The sequence below is a fragment of the Saprolegnia parasitica genome (genome assembly GCF_000151545.1).
Source record: "Saprolegnia parasitica CBS 223.65 unplaced genomic scaffold supercont2.168, whole genome shotgun sequence".
NCBI classification, from domain to species: Eukaryota; Oomycota; class Saprolegniomycetes; order Saprolegniales; family Saprolegniaceae; genus Saprolegnia; species Saprolegnia parasitica.
Genome location: NW_012156562.1, coordinates 20,875 through 31,663, shown reverse-complemented (window position 1 = coordinate 31,663; position 10,789 = coordinate 20,875). Strand labels below are relative to the sequence as shown.

General features: G+C 59.9%; 4 protein-coding genes across 4 annotated transcripts; 2 read left to right on the top strand and 2 right to left on the bottom strand.

Moving 5' to 3' along the window:
- Positions 1 to 1,322: 1,322 nt before the first annotated feature.
- On the bottom strand, positions 1,323 to 3,616 carry SPRG_15398 (hypothetical protein; the record flags this gene model as incomplete). Its single annotated transcript, XM_012354567.1, has 7 exons — positions 2,796 to 3,616; positions 2,642 to 2,752; positions 2,275 to 2,602; positions 2,098 to 2,226; positions 1,887 to 2,045; positions 1,696 to 1,834; positions 1,323 to 1,648 (listed from the first exon to the last, which is right to left on the bottom strand). Exons 1-7 carry the CDS (start codon positions 3,521 to 3,523, stop codon positions 1,323 to 1,325), a joined length of 1,920 nt encoding a protein of 639 aa, XP_012209957.1. The 5' UTR covers positions 3,524 to 3,616.
- A 12-nt stretch (positions 3,617 to 3,628) lies between these two features.
- On the bottom strand, positions 3,629 to 6,309 carry SPRG_15397 (hypothetical protein; the record flags this gene model as incomplete). The annotated part of the gene is made up of 6 exons (XM_012354566.1): positions 3,629 to 4,663; positions 4,709 to 4,879; positions 4,921 to 5,023; positions 5,069 to 5,662; positions 5,712 to 5,875; positions 5,923 to 6,309. The coding sequence occupies 6 exons, from the start codon at positions 6,307 to 6,309 to the stop codon at positions 3,632 to 3,634; spliced, it is 2,451 nt and encodes an 816-aa protein (XP_012209956.1). The 3' UTR covers positions 3,629 to 3,631.
- Positions 6,310 to 6,529: 220 nt separating this feature from the next.
- On the top strand, positions 6,530 to 8,672 carry SPRG_15396 (hypothetical protein; the record flags this gene model as incomplete). Its single annotated transcript, XM_012354565.1, has 2 exons — positions 6,530 to 7,934; positions 7,980 to 8,672. The coding sequence occupies exons 1-2, from the start codon at positions 6,555 to 6,557 to the stop codon at positions 8,670 to 8,672; spliced, it is 2,073 nt and encodes a 690-aa protein (XP_012209955.1). The 5' UTR covers positions 6,530 to 6,554.
- Positions 8,673 to 8,827: 155 nt separating this feature from the next.
- Positions 8,828 to 10,739, top strand: SPRG_15395 (hypothetical protein; the record flags this gene model as incomplete). Its single annotated transcript, XM_012354564.1, has 8 exons — positions 8,828 to 9,155; positions 9,204 to 9,316; positions 9,364 to 9,498; positions 9,547 to 9,659; positions 9,702 to 9,829; positions 9,875 to 9,930; positions 9,977 to 10,456; positions 10,499 to 10,739. The coding sequence occupies 8 exons, from the start codon at positions 8,828 to 8,830 to the stop codon at positions 10,709 to 10,711; spliced, it is 1,566 nt and encodes a 521-aa protein (XP_012209954.1). The 3' UTR covers positions 10,712 to 10,739.
- Between the last annotated feature and the right edge of the window lie 50 nt (positions 10,740 to 10,789).

Genomic DNA, 10,789 nt, shown 5'->3' with positions numbered 1-10,789 from the left:
CACAACGCCAAGGACAAGGGTGGTGTTGTTGCCATCCTCTTTGGCCTCGCTACGATCTCGTACATCATTGCCGATGTCCCAGCTGACGCTTTGGTCGTCGAGTACGCTCAGCGCGAGCCGCTTGCAATCCGTGGTCGCATGCAGTCGCTCGTCTACACGACGCGCACCGTCTGCACGACGATCTCGACGGCGATCGCTGGCTTTTGCATGAACTCGCCTCGCTTCGCTGGCTCGTACTCGTGGGACTTTGGCGCGCACACGATGTACATCATCCTTTGCGTACCCTGCGTCGTCATGGTTCCGGTCACAATCCTCTTCATCAAGGACCACAAGCACGAGGCCGCCAAGTTCTCCGAGTACATTGCGCAGGTCTGGCAACTCATCCAGAAGCGCGCCATGTGGCAGCTCATGCTCTTCAACTTCTTCTACAACCTCTTTGGAGGTGGCTTCTCGTCGACGGCGGCGCCGTACGTGCAGCTGCACTGGGCCAAGGTCGAGAACCTCAACAGCCAGATCATGACGATCGTCTCCAACCTCATATTTGCTTGCATTGTCGCGTCCATCGGTCGCTGGGGCACCAACTGGAACTGGCGCATCGTCGTTGTGTCGACCACCTTGACGACAGCCTGCATCGACTCGGTCGTGCAGTTCTGTACCTTTTACGACGTTCTCCGCAACCAGTGGTTCTACCTCGGGGTGCCGTTGGCCGAGCAGCTGCCGCAGGGTGTCCTCTTCATTGTCACGACGTTCATGATCGTCGAGCTCGCTGGGATCGGCAACGAAGGAATGATCTATGGTCTCCTCACGACGGTCACCAACCTTCCGGCGGCAGTCGGCCCGGTCCTCTCCAACTTGATTTACCGCAACTTTGACGTCGACGAAGACGCGATCATCTCGGACACCAAGCACGTGCGCAACCAAGTCGCGTACACGTACATCATCTACTACTCGTGCTTTGTCCTGGCGTGCGTCACGTCGTTCTTCCTCCCAAAGCAAAAGGCGCAACTCCACGAACTCCAGCGCCACGGCGGCCGTTTTCCCATCATTGGCGGCGGTGTCCTCATCTTCTGCTTCTGCATGCTCGTCTACTCCATCACGTGCAGCATCCTCTCCATGTTCGAGTCGACATCGTGCCTCATGATTGCTGGTGGCGACGGCTGCTAATAGCTCATTTGGAGTAGTATGATAATAGAGTAGTCTTGGTTCGTTCATTTCCACGCCTCCATATACTAGTCTAGGAGGCATGGCTGGGGCTTCAAGCCTCGATTGTTGGAGCGTTTTTGTCGGTCAAGTGAGCTCCTTTTGGAAATTTCTACCCAACCCTAGCCCAAGAGAATGGCAGCAGCGCTCAGGCAGAGCACGACAGCGCTCAAGGCCGCGATCCGGAACGCGTACGTTGGCTTACGCACTGTGGGCGAGGGCGGCCGGTCAAAGTGCAGCGGGATAAAGTGTTCCTTCCGGAAGCCCAACGTGTTGCGCAAATGCTCATTCTCCATCGCCAGACAGCTCCACATGGTGCGGCGCATCGGCTCCATGAAGAGCGTAATCGGCTGCAAATCCAAGAGGAGCGTGCCAAAAGACCCGACGTCCGGCGGGATCAGCGCCAGTGTCCACGAAAAGCAGAGGACAAGGTTGACGATGATGGCCACTATGCGCAGAGTGTCGACTCGCATGCGGCAAGCATTTGAGTGTTACCGTAGTAGACCCACCGACGCGAGTACATGTGCCCGTCACCCAGAAATTGATACTTGGGACGAAGAAGACCCCAGTCCATGACCACTTCCCACGCCCAATTGTAGAGCGAACTGCACACGAACAGGCAGACCCAGACCACCTACGCAGACCACCGATAGGAATATACATCGACAGCGCGTCCGAGTTCCAACCTGCAGTGAGTTGCTCGGCGCGAGGGGCGAGTAGTACGAGTGGAAGAGCCCGAACAAGATCACGAGCTGCGCCAGTGCGTACTTGAGCGCGTTCGGGAGGCCCGGAAACCACGACCCGAGCTCGTAGCACCGCCGCAAACTCTGGAGAAAGCGCCACCACTACTCGTCGGCATATAGACAACCGCTCTAGCCTCGGTTGAATCAGACGCACCACTGGCACGGCGCAGATGAGCGGGACGGCGACGCGGGTATAGTACACATTGCGCGAGCACTCGCTCGGGACGTCGTCGCTCTCGGTAAACTCGCCGGTGGCGAAAAAGCACACGGTCCACGCAAAGTCCTAGTCTCTCCGATTAAAGTTTGGGGAACATATCACAATCGACCTCACCTGGTTCATCTTGGTGGCGCTCGTCAAGTAGTTGCCGACGAACGTGTGAAAGTAGCTCACGGGAAAGAACGGCGTGAGCGCAATGTCGTGCAGGACGCGCAGCAGTCGTTTCTGGCGCGACCACGCCTTGATGCAGTAGCGGTACAGGACGTACACGACGAGGGCGAGCGGGTAGTAGCCGCGGGGAAGGAGCGACCCGGAGAGCTCGCCCGAGACGACCTGGACGTACAAGAGAAAGTTGGCGTAGAAGACCATCGTGAGGTCGCTGGCGTCGTTGAAGACTTGGGTGTAGTCGGCGGTCGTGTGCGGGTCGAGCTCGCAAATGAACCTAATCGTCTGAGTTCTACGGAACCAAACGAAAATGTACATGTAATTGATGCGCGCCGAGCGCCACGCGTACTGCGTGAGGCCCCAGAGCCAGTGGAAGAAGAGAAGGAGCGCGACGCCGCGGTAGACAGGGTACGCCTTGGTCTGCGTCCTACAAGACAATACGTGAATATTTGCATGGCCTTCACGCGTACAGCTTGGCATGGTAGCCTGGCGAGGCCAGTAGTGCGTGGTCCCAGAGCAGCCAGAACGTCAGCACCAAGCAGACGCCCATCTTCAAGCCAATGTACACGTGTCGCCAGTCGAGCGCGTCGTCCTTCCAGCCGTCGAGTTCCGAGAGCGCGAGGACGCGGTCATTGTCGTGGAACGACGCCGTGTAAAAGGCCTCGAGGTCTGCCGCCAATCGTTGCGCTGCCTCGGCGGTCGCGAACGCTTGGCAATGGAGCTCGGTTTGGAGCTTGTCGTGGTTGGCGCTGGCCATGGGGCATTTCTTGAGGTATTTTTTGAGGATTTTGCGCAGCGCCGTGTAGTTGAGAAGTGCGTAGTCGCGCAGGGTGCGCACGAGGTGGTGGAGCTCGATGAACGATGTCTTGAGGAGCTCCGTCTCGACGTGGTCTTGCTCTCCATGGCTCTGCAGCGCCTCGCACTGACGCGTGAGTAGCGCAAACTGCGCCAAGAACTCGTCGAGGCGCTCGCTGTACCAGTCTTGGACGCGGACGCAGTTGGCATCAAATGCAACGGCAAAGTCGCTGGCCTCGGGCGGGAGGCACGGCGCCGCCTCGTTGCCTGCTTCGTGCTGCCGCAGAAAGGTCGCGCGCCTCTGGAGCTTCTTGACCAGTGCCTTGAGCTCGAGGTAGCTCACGTAGTGCTCCAGCCAGGGCGAGTACGTGTTGCACTCGAGCTTGGCATGGAACGTCAGCATCGTGCGCCTCCACAAGATCTCGTTGCCGTGTCAAGCCATTCCTGTATTTGTATCCCATTTACGGTAATACCGCGAAATACACGGTAGAAACACGCGCAAAAGATTCGTTTACGGTGCAGCCTTGGGCTTCTTGTGCGGAGGCTTGTAGTAGTAGACCGACGTCTCGACGCCGCAGCGGACCAAGTGCTTCTTTAGGAGGCGCTCGACGGCGTACCAGTTGAAGCCCGGCGTGCCGGCGCCGAGGCGAGGCATGTGCACGGACGCGCCGGTCGCTCGCGCAAAGCCTGCGAGCGCCTTGAGAGACTCCTGCAGCGCGTTGAGGCGGAAGGCGAGCGTTTTGGCAGTGCGCAGTTTAAGCTTGGACTTGGCTGATGACTGCACAACGAGGAGGCAGACGTACACGCTGTCGCTGATCGGAACGCAGTGGGCCTGGCCGAGCTTGAGGTCCTGGCACTTTTTCGCGGCCGCGTACACGGTCTCGGGCGCGCTGGACCGGCTTGAGAGCGCGCCAAAGAAGCCGCGCGGCGTCCAGGCGCCACTCGTGTCGACGCAGTGGACGATCACGAGAGGCTGTGCGCCCGCGGGTTGGACCGTCGCCGCGTTGCCCGTCGTGTATGCCAGCTCCATCTCGTTCGTTTCGTTGGCCGCGTCGTCGTCGCAAGGGTCGAGCGCGTGCGACGTGTATTGGTTCTTGGCCCACATAGCGAGCTTCTTGGCCAGCGCAGCTTGCTTGCGCGCCGCCCGCTCCTCCTCCGTTTCCTCCATATCGACGTCGACACCGCCTTCGTCGTCCTCGTACTGGACCTTGAGTTTGGCTCCTTTACGGGACGTCTTGGTAGGCGTTGTGGCCTTGAGGGTCTTGAGGCACGCCGCGTCTTGGCCCGAGTAGTCGGTGCCTTCGAAGCAGTACATGTTGTCGACGGCGACGTCGGCCAAGATGGCAGGGGCGGCAGCTTCTAGCGGCGCCGTGCGATCAAGCAGCACCGCAATCTCGTCAGCGGAGAGCGGTGCGAGCGCCTCGTCCGAGCTCTCCAAAAGATGATGCAGACCATACGCGAGGACGGCGTCGTTCGGAAGCCCATCGAGACACGCAGGGTTGGTGTCGTCGACGTGCAGGTGGAGCTTGGAGGCTTCGCGCACCTAGAACTCCGTAACATTCCGTACTGTGGGGCATGACGAGCACACTTTTTGAGACAGCTCGAGCTTGGCGAGGGACCGTTTATAGATGAGCTCTTCCACCGAGTGCTGACAGATCAAGTGCAACACGTGAATCGGCTTGGTTTGTCCCATGCGATAAGCCCGCGCCAGCGCCTGGAGCTCCATTTGCGGATTGTAGTCGACGTCGCAAAAAATCACCTAATGCGCTCGTGAGACGACCACCTTTCGATAAAGCGTACCGTATCGGCGCGCTGGAGGTTCAAGCCAACGCCACCGGCGCGCGTGCTCAACAGAAACAAGAACGTGTCGTCGCGCTTGCGGAAGCGATCAATGGTTTGCCACCTACGCAGTCGGTCAGATACTTGCTGGCTTCTCTGGAAGGCGCACCTTTCTTCCCCGCGCACGGAGCCGTCGAGGCGCTCGTAAGAGAGCTTGGCCATCGTGCAGTAGTCCTGGATGATGTCGAGGAAGGCGGTAGACGTCGAGAAAAGCAAGACGACGTGGCCTTGCGCGTGGAGCGCCGGCAAGAGCGCGTGGAGCACGTGGAGCTTCCCGCTGTTCTCGTACAGATGCGGGCCTTCGGAGAACGGCTCCGGCTCGGCGTTCGGGAACAGGTACGGGTGGTTGCACGCCTTCCGGAGCTGCGCGAGGATGTTCATGAGCGAGACGCCGGGCCCGTCGCCCGAGCCTTTCGAGACGATCTCCTTGTAGTATGCTCGCTGCATTGGCGCCATGCGCGTGTGGACGACAACCTTGGAGAGCGGCGGCAGTTGCAGCGTCGACTTGACGTCTGCCACCGTGCGCAGCAGCATGAGCGGCGCCAAGAGAGCCCGCAGCGTCGCCGGCGCCAAATTGGCCGCGACGAAGCGCTCGACGACGTCCTCGGTAAAGACACTCGGGTTTAAAAACGCGAGGAGCGCGGCGAGCTCGAGCATGTTGTTCTGCACGGGTGTGCCCGTCAAGAGGAGCTTCCGATCAAACCTACAGCGAAGCGCGTGAGGACACTGCAACCAATACGTCTCGTACGCACGAGATGTCGGCGCAGAGAGCTTGGTACAGCTTGCCTTTCGGGTTCTTGAGTCGATGGCCTTCGTCAAAGACGCCAAGGACCCACGGCAGCGTCTTAAAGTACCCCGTGTCGAGGAGCACGAGCTCGTACGACGTGAGCACCACATGCGGGCTCGTGGTCGCAATCTATTCCAAGCAATGCATAAGAGCGCTCGATGCGTGCGATGCAATACCTTGGCTTGCGCGGCGGTGCGCTCGTCCTTGCTGCCGGCGTACGTCACGACGCGCAGGTGCGGGGCGAAGCGGCCGATCTGCTCGGCCCAGTTGGGCAGCACGCTCAGCGGCGCGACGACAAGGCTCGGCGCCATAAGCGACTTGGTCGATACGAGGTAGCACAGGAACGCGATCGTCTGCAGCGTCTTGCCGAGGCCCATCTCGTCGCCGACGATTACGTTGAGGCCGGCGGCGTCGCGCTGCAGGAGCCAGCGGAGGCCTTCGACCTGGTACGCGTGCAAGAGCACGTCCTGCAGCTGGTCCGTCACGAGTGCCACAACCGACTCGCTGGGCGCGCCCGCCGTCTCCAGACGCGCATCGAGCTTGGCCACAATCGACGTCCACATGCCAATTCGAATCTGGCAAACACTCATCGTCCGCGCCAGACCGGTGAGTGTTGGTGATCGAGTTTCAGAGTGATGGTGCTCGACACAAGACGACGGCCTCTTTGCCGGCTCTGACCGAGGGGGTATTCATTCTGGTCTGGCGAGATCGAGTCAACTCGGTTAAGGAGACGCACCAGACGTCAACCGGAGCCGTCGGTTGCGTCTATTTTGGGCGCGTTGGTTGCAACCGGGAGAGTTGGGAATTCATGAGCCGCTTCCAAGACAAGCTTGAGGCCAACACCTACCGCGAGTGGAAGGAGCACTACATCGAGTACGCGGCGCTCAAGCTCGCCGTCAATGGCATGCGCGAGGACGTCGCGGGCTTTGACCTGGAGGCGCAGCTCGACAAGGTCGTCGAGCTCCAGTTCCTCGTCGGCGCCGCCGGCTCGACGGTCCAGAGCTTCGAGAAGCTCTTCATCAAAGAGTACTCCAAGGTTGAGACCTTTTACGTCGCGAGCATCCGCGAGTTCAAGCTGCAGCTCGACACGCTCCTCAAGCAGCACCACAACAACATGACCGAGGCGACGCGCCAGGCCATGATCGCGGCCTGCATGGAGCTCTACCGCCTCCTCAACATGCTCGTCAACTTTGCAATGCTCAACTACACGGGCTTGACCAAGATCTTAAAGTCGCACGAGAAAAAGGTCAGGTCGCAAGAGTCGATCCGGTACGTCTTTGCCGAGAAGATCGAGACGTGCGCCTTCGCGCAGGCCACCGAGGCGCGGGCCGAGGTCCTGCGCCTCGAGGACTGGTTCACGCGCACGTTCCACAGCGGCAATCGGCCGGTCGCGATCTCGGAGCTCATGTCGCGCCGCGTCGAGATCGTCGACTGGGCGCAGGCGTACATGGGCGTCAAGTTTGGCTGCCTCCTCATGCTCGGGCTCTGGGTCATCTGGGACGCCGGCATCATTCCGAGCATCGCGACCAACGATAACCATCTGCGGCTGCTCCTCACCAAAGGCTTCCCGCTCTTCCGGGGCATGGGCTGCGTCATCCTCTTCAACTGGCTCATGGGCGTCTCGCTCTACGTGTGGCGCTCGGCGCGCATCAACTACAAGTACATCATGGACCTCGACCCGCACAAGACGAAGGACTACGACCAGGTGTTCCACGACGCCGCCCACGTCAGCATCGTGTACCTCGTGTGCATGCTCGTCTACTACAAGGTCTGCAACGACGAGTTCCCAGAGTCCAAAGTCGTCCACCGCGGCTACGTGCTGCTCGTGCTCTTCCTCTACATGATCTACTTTTACCTCATCCGCGACTGGAAGCTCAAGATCGGCCTCGTCAAGGTCGTCGCCGAGATCTTCGGCGCGCCGTGGTTCCCCGTCACGTTCCTTCACACGTTCATTGGCAACTACATGCTCAGCATGCAGCGCATGAACCAAGACATTGCGTGGTCCGTCTGCTTCTTCGTCACGGGCGAGTTCCTCGAGACGGACGACCTCCAAATGCTGCACGCAGGCGGCACCGACATGAAGGGGTACCTGCACAACCACACGATGCAAGGCATCGTTCCGTCCAAGTGCTACAAGAACTTTTACTACGCCAAGGTCGTCGTGCCGCTGCTATGTGCACTCCCGCTGGTACAAACCTCCACCGATAGACTCGAATGAACGCGCTGTGTCTAGTGGTACCGGTTCCTGCAGAGCCTCCGGCGCATCTACGACATGAAGCAGTGGTGGCCCGGCGTCGGCAACGTCATCAAGTTTGGCCTGACGATGATCGTCGTGCTCTTCGGACTCTTCCACCCGTTCCACAACCCGGTCCGGCCCATTGAGTCGATCAGCCCGCTCCAGCAGGTCTGGATCGCGGGCTTTATCATCGCATCTTTCCTCCTCTGGTTCTGGGATGTGACCATGGACTGGGGGCTCATGCGACCCGAGCACAAGTTCCTCGCCGAGCGCCACATGTACCCGCGCCGCACCGTGTACTACATTGCGATCGTCGCCGACTTTTTCCTCTGCTACGCCTGGGTGCTGACGCTGATCCCGCCCTCGGCCGAGCAGGCGCTCAACCACAGCTTCTTCGTGTACATCCATCCGTTCTCGATGGTGCTCGAGCCCATCCGGCGCACGATCTGGAGCTTCTTTACCGTCGAGAACGAGCATCTGCGCAACACGATGGGCTTCCGGAAGGAGCAGTTCGTCCCGCTCTTCTTCGAGCGCGGCGTGGGGGCGCCGCCGCCAGACGACACGTCCGAGACGGCGCAGCGTCTCAAGCGACGCACCAAGCTCCTCATTTCCGGCGTCATCGCGTTCGTCCTCTTCCTCGCGCTCGCCGCCATGACCATTGTCGAGGAGACGACGATCCCGACCAATTGATACTTAATCTATCAATATCAATATGCATGGAGTCCGTATCCGGATTCCGGAAAACGCGCCGGATTTTGATTGGAGCGCAAAGAAAAAAGATGCTTCGGTTCGCTTGCCTGCCGCGGGTCGTGCGCCCGGCGACGTGGGCGACGCCGCTGCAGTCGATGGCGACCTTCGCCAAGGAGCCCAAGTGGAAGAAGGACCGCGAGGACAAGTACAAGCGGGCCAAGACGATGGACGATGGCCCGCGCAAGAAGACGTTCAAGCACAAGCCCGCGACCAAGCCCGCGGCCAAGCCCGACTCCAAGTTTGCCAAGCCCGACACCAAGTTTGCCAAGCCCGACTCCAAGTTTGCCAAGCCCGACACCAAGTTTGAGAAGCCCAAGCCCAAGCCACCGCAGTCGCTCTCGGAGCACCAGGCCGAGCTTGAGCAGGCGTGGGCCGAGATGCGCAAGCGCCGCTCGACACCTGCGTCCGAGCCCGCGGCTCCTGGTTGGTGCTACGAGGACACCTCTTTGTGCTCACCATGCGCGTGCCTAGTCTTTGACAAGGCGTTTGATGCGAAGAAGGGCTCCGTGAAGGACAAGATCAAGGCCAAGCGCCAGAAGAACAAGGAAGAACGCGTCTTCACCAACCTCGAAGCGCCGACCTCGGTACCGTCGCCGTCCTCGTCCCTATTTATGACGCGTCTCTGGGTTAGGACGTTGTCGATGCGTCGTTCCACTACCAAGAGCCGGACGCACCCGAGACGGGCTCGCGCGCCTTGTCGGTCGCCGTCATTGGCCGCCCGAACGCAGGCAAGAGCTCGCTCATGAACTCGCTCCTCGGCTTCAACGTACGTCCTCTCTGTCGCGTCATCATCGCAGCATCTGAACCATCGCAGGTCTCGGCGGTCTCGGCCAAGTACAACACGACGCGCGACCGCGTCCTCGGCATCCTCACGCAAGACGACGTGCAAATCACGTTCTTCGACACGCCGGGCCTCGTGAACCAAAAGTACCTCGCCCGACGCCAGGTGGTATCTCTGACCTCTCGTAGGGACAACCACAAGTACGTGCGGTCGCTGGCCGTCACGGCGTCCGAGACCATGTCGTCGGTCGACCTCTCGCTCCTCGTTGTCGACGCGGTCAAGCGCCTCGACGACGAAGCGCTCGAAGCCCTCAAGAGTAATATCCATCACATTATACCTCTGGAGCTCATGCGTGCGCTAGACATTGCGATCTCGTCGGCGCAAGTGTCGGCGCCGATCGCGCTTGTGCTCAACAAGGTACTTTGCCATCACTGCTAGAGAATGGTAAACTGAAGGGTCGTAGATGGACTTGGTCGGTCCCGCCGAGAAGGCGCACGTCACCAAGCGCGTCCAGGTGCTTAGCGAGATGATCGACGCGGCGTTCGAAGAGCACTACAAGCCGGAGCCGGATTTCTCCGAGTTTGACGACGAGGAAGACGGCGAGGACGAAGACCCCGACTTTGACGCCGAGTCGTTTTTCGCGAGCGAAGAAGACTTGGAAGAGTACGAAAACGACGAGGATTTTGACGAAGACGACCTTTTGCCGAGCGTCACGCCTTTGAAACTGGACCCGAAGACGTACCTCTTTGACAAGACGTTTAAGGTCTCGGCGCTCAAGGAGTCGGGCGTGAAAAAGCTGCGGTCGGAACTCCTCTCGCTGGCCGTGGACCGGCCGTGGCTGTACCACTCGAGCATCAAGTCGGACCGGTCCGACTTGGACTTGGTCACGGAGATCATCCGCGAAAAGATCTACCGCCGCTTCAACCAAGAGCTGCCGTACCAGGTACTCACTAAATGTGGTAACAATCTCAAAATGGCGCGGTAGATTGAGCAGGAGAACCGCGGCTGGACGCCGTTCAGCGACAAGAGTATTCGCATCGACCAGGATCTGATCGTGCCGTCGGACCGCCACAAGCGCATTCTCATCGGCAAGCAGGGCGACACCCTTCGGTCGATCGGGACGTCGGCGCGCCTCGACATCCAGAAGCTCCTCGGCTGCCCCGTGCACTTGTACCTCAACGTCCGCTCCAAGCAGTAAAGACACGAAAATACATTAGTAGCCCATGCGCTTCTTCTTCTCGATCGCCTCGAACGCGAGCTGCCACATGGTCTTGAT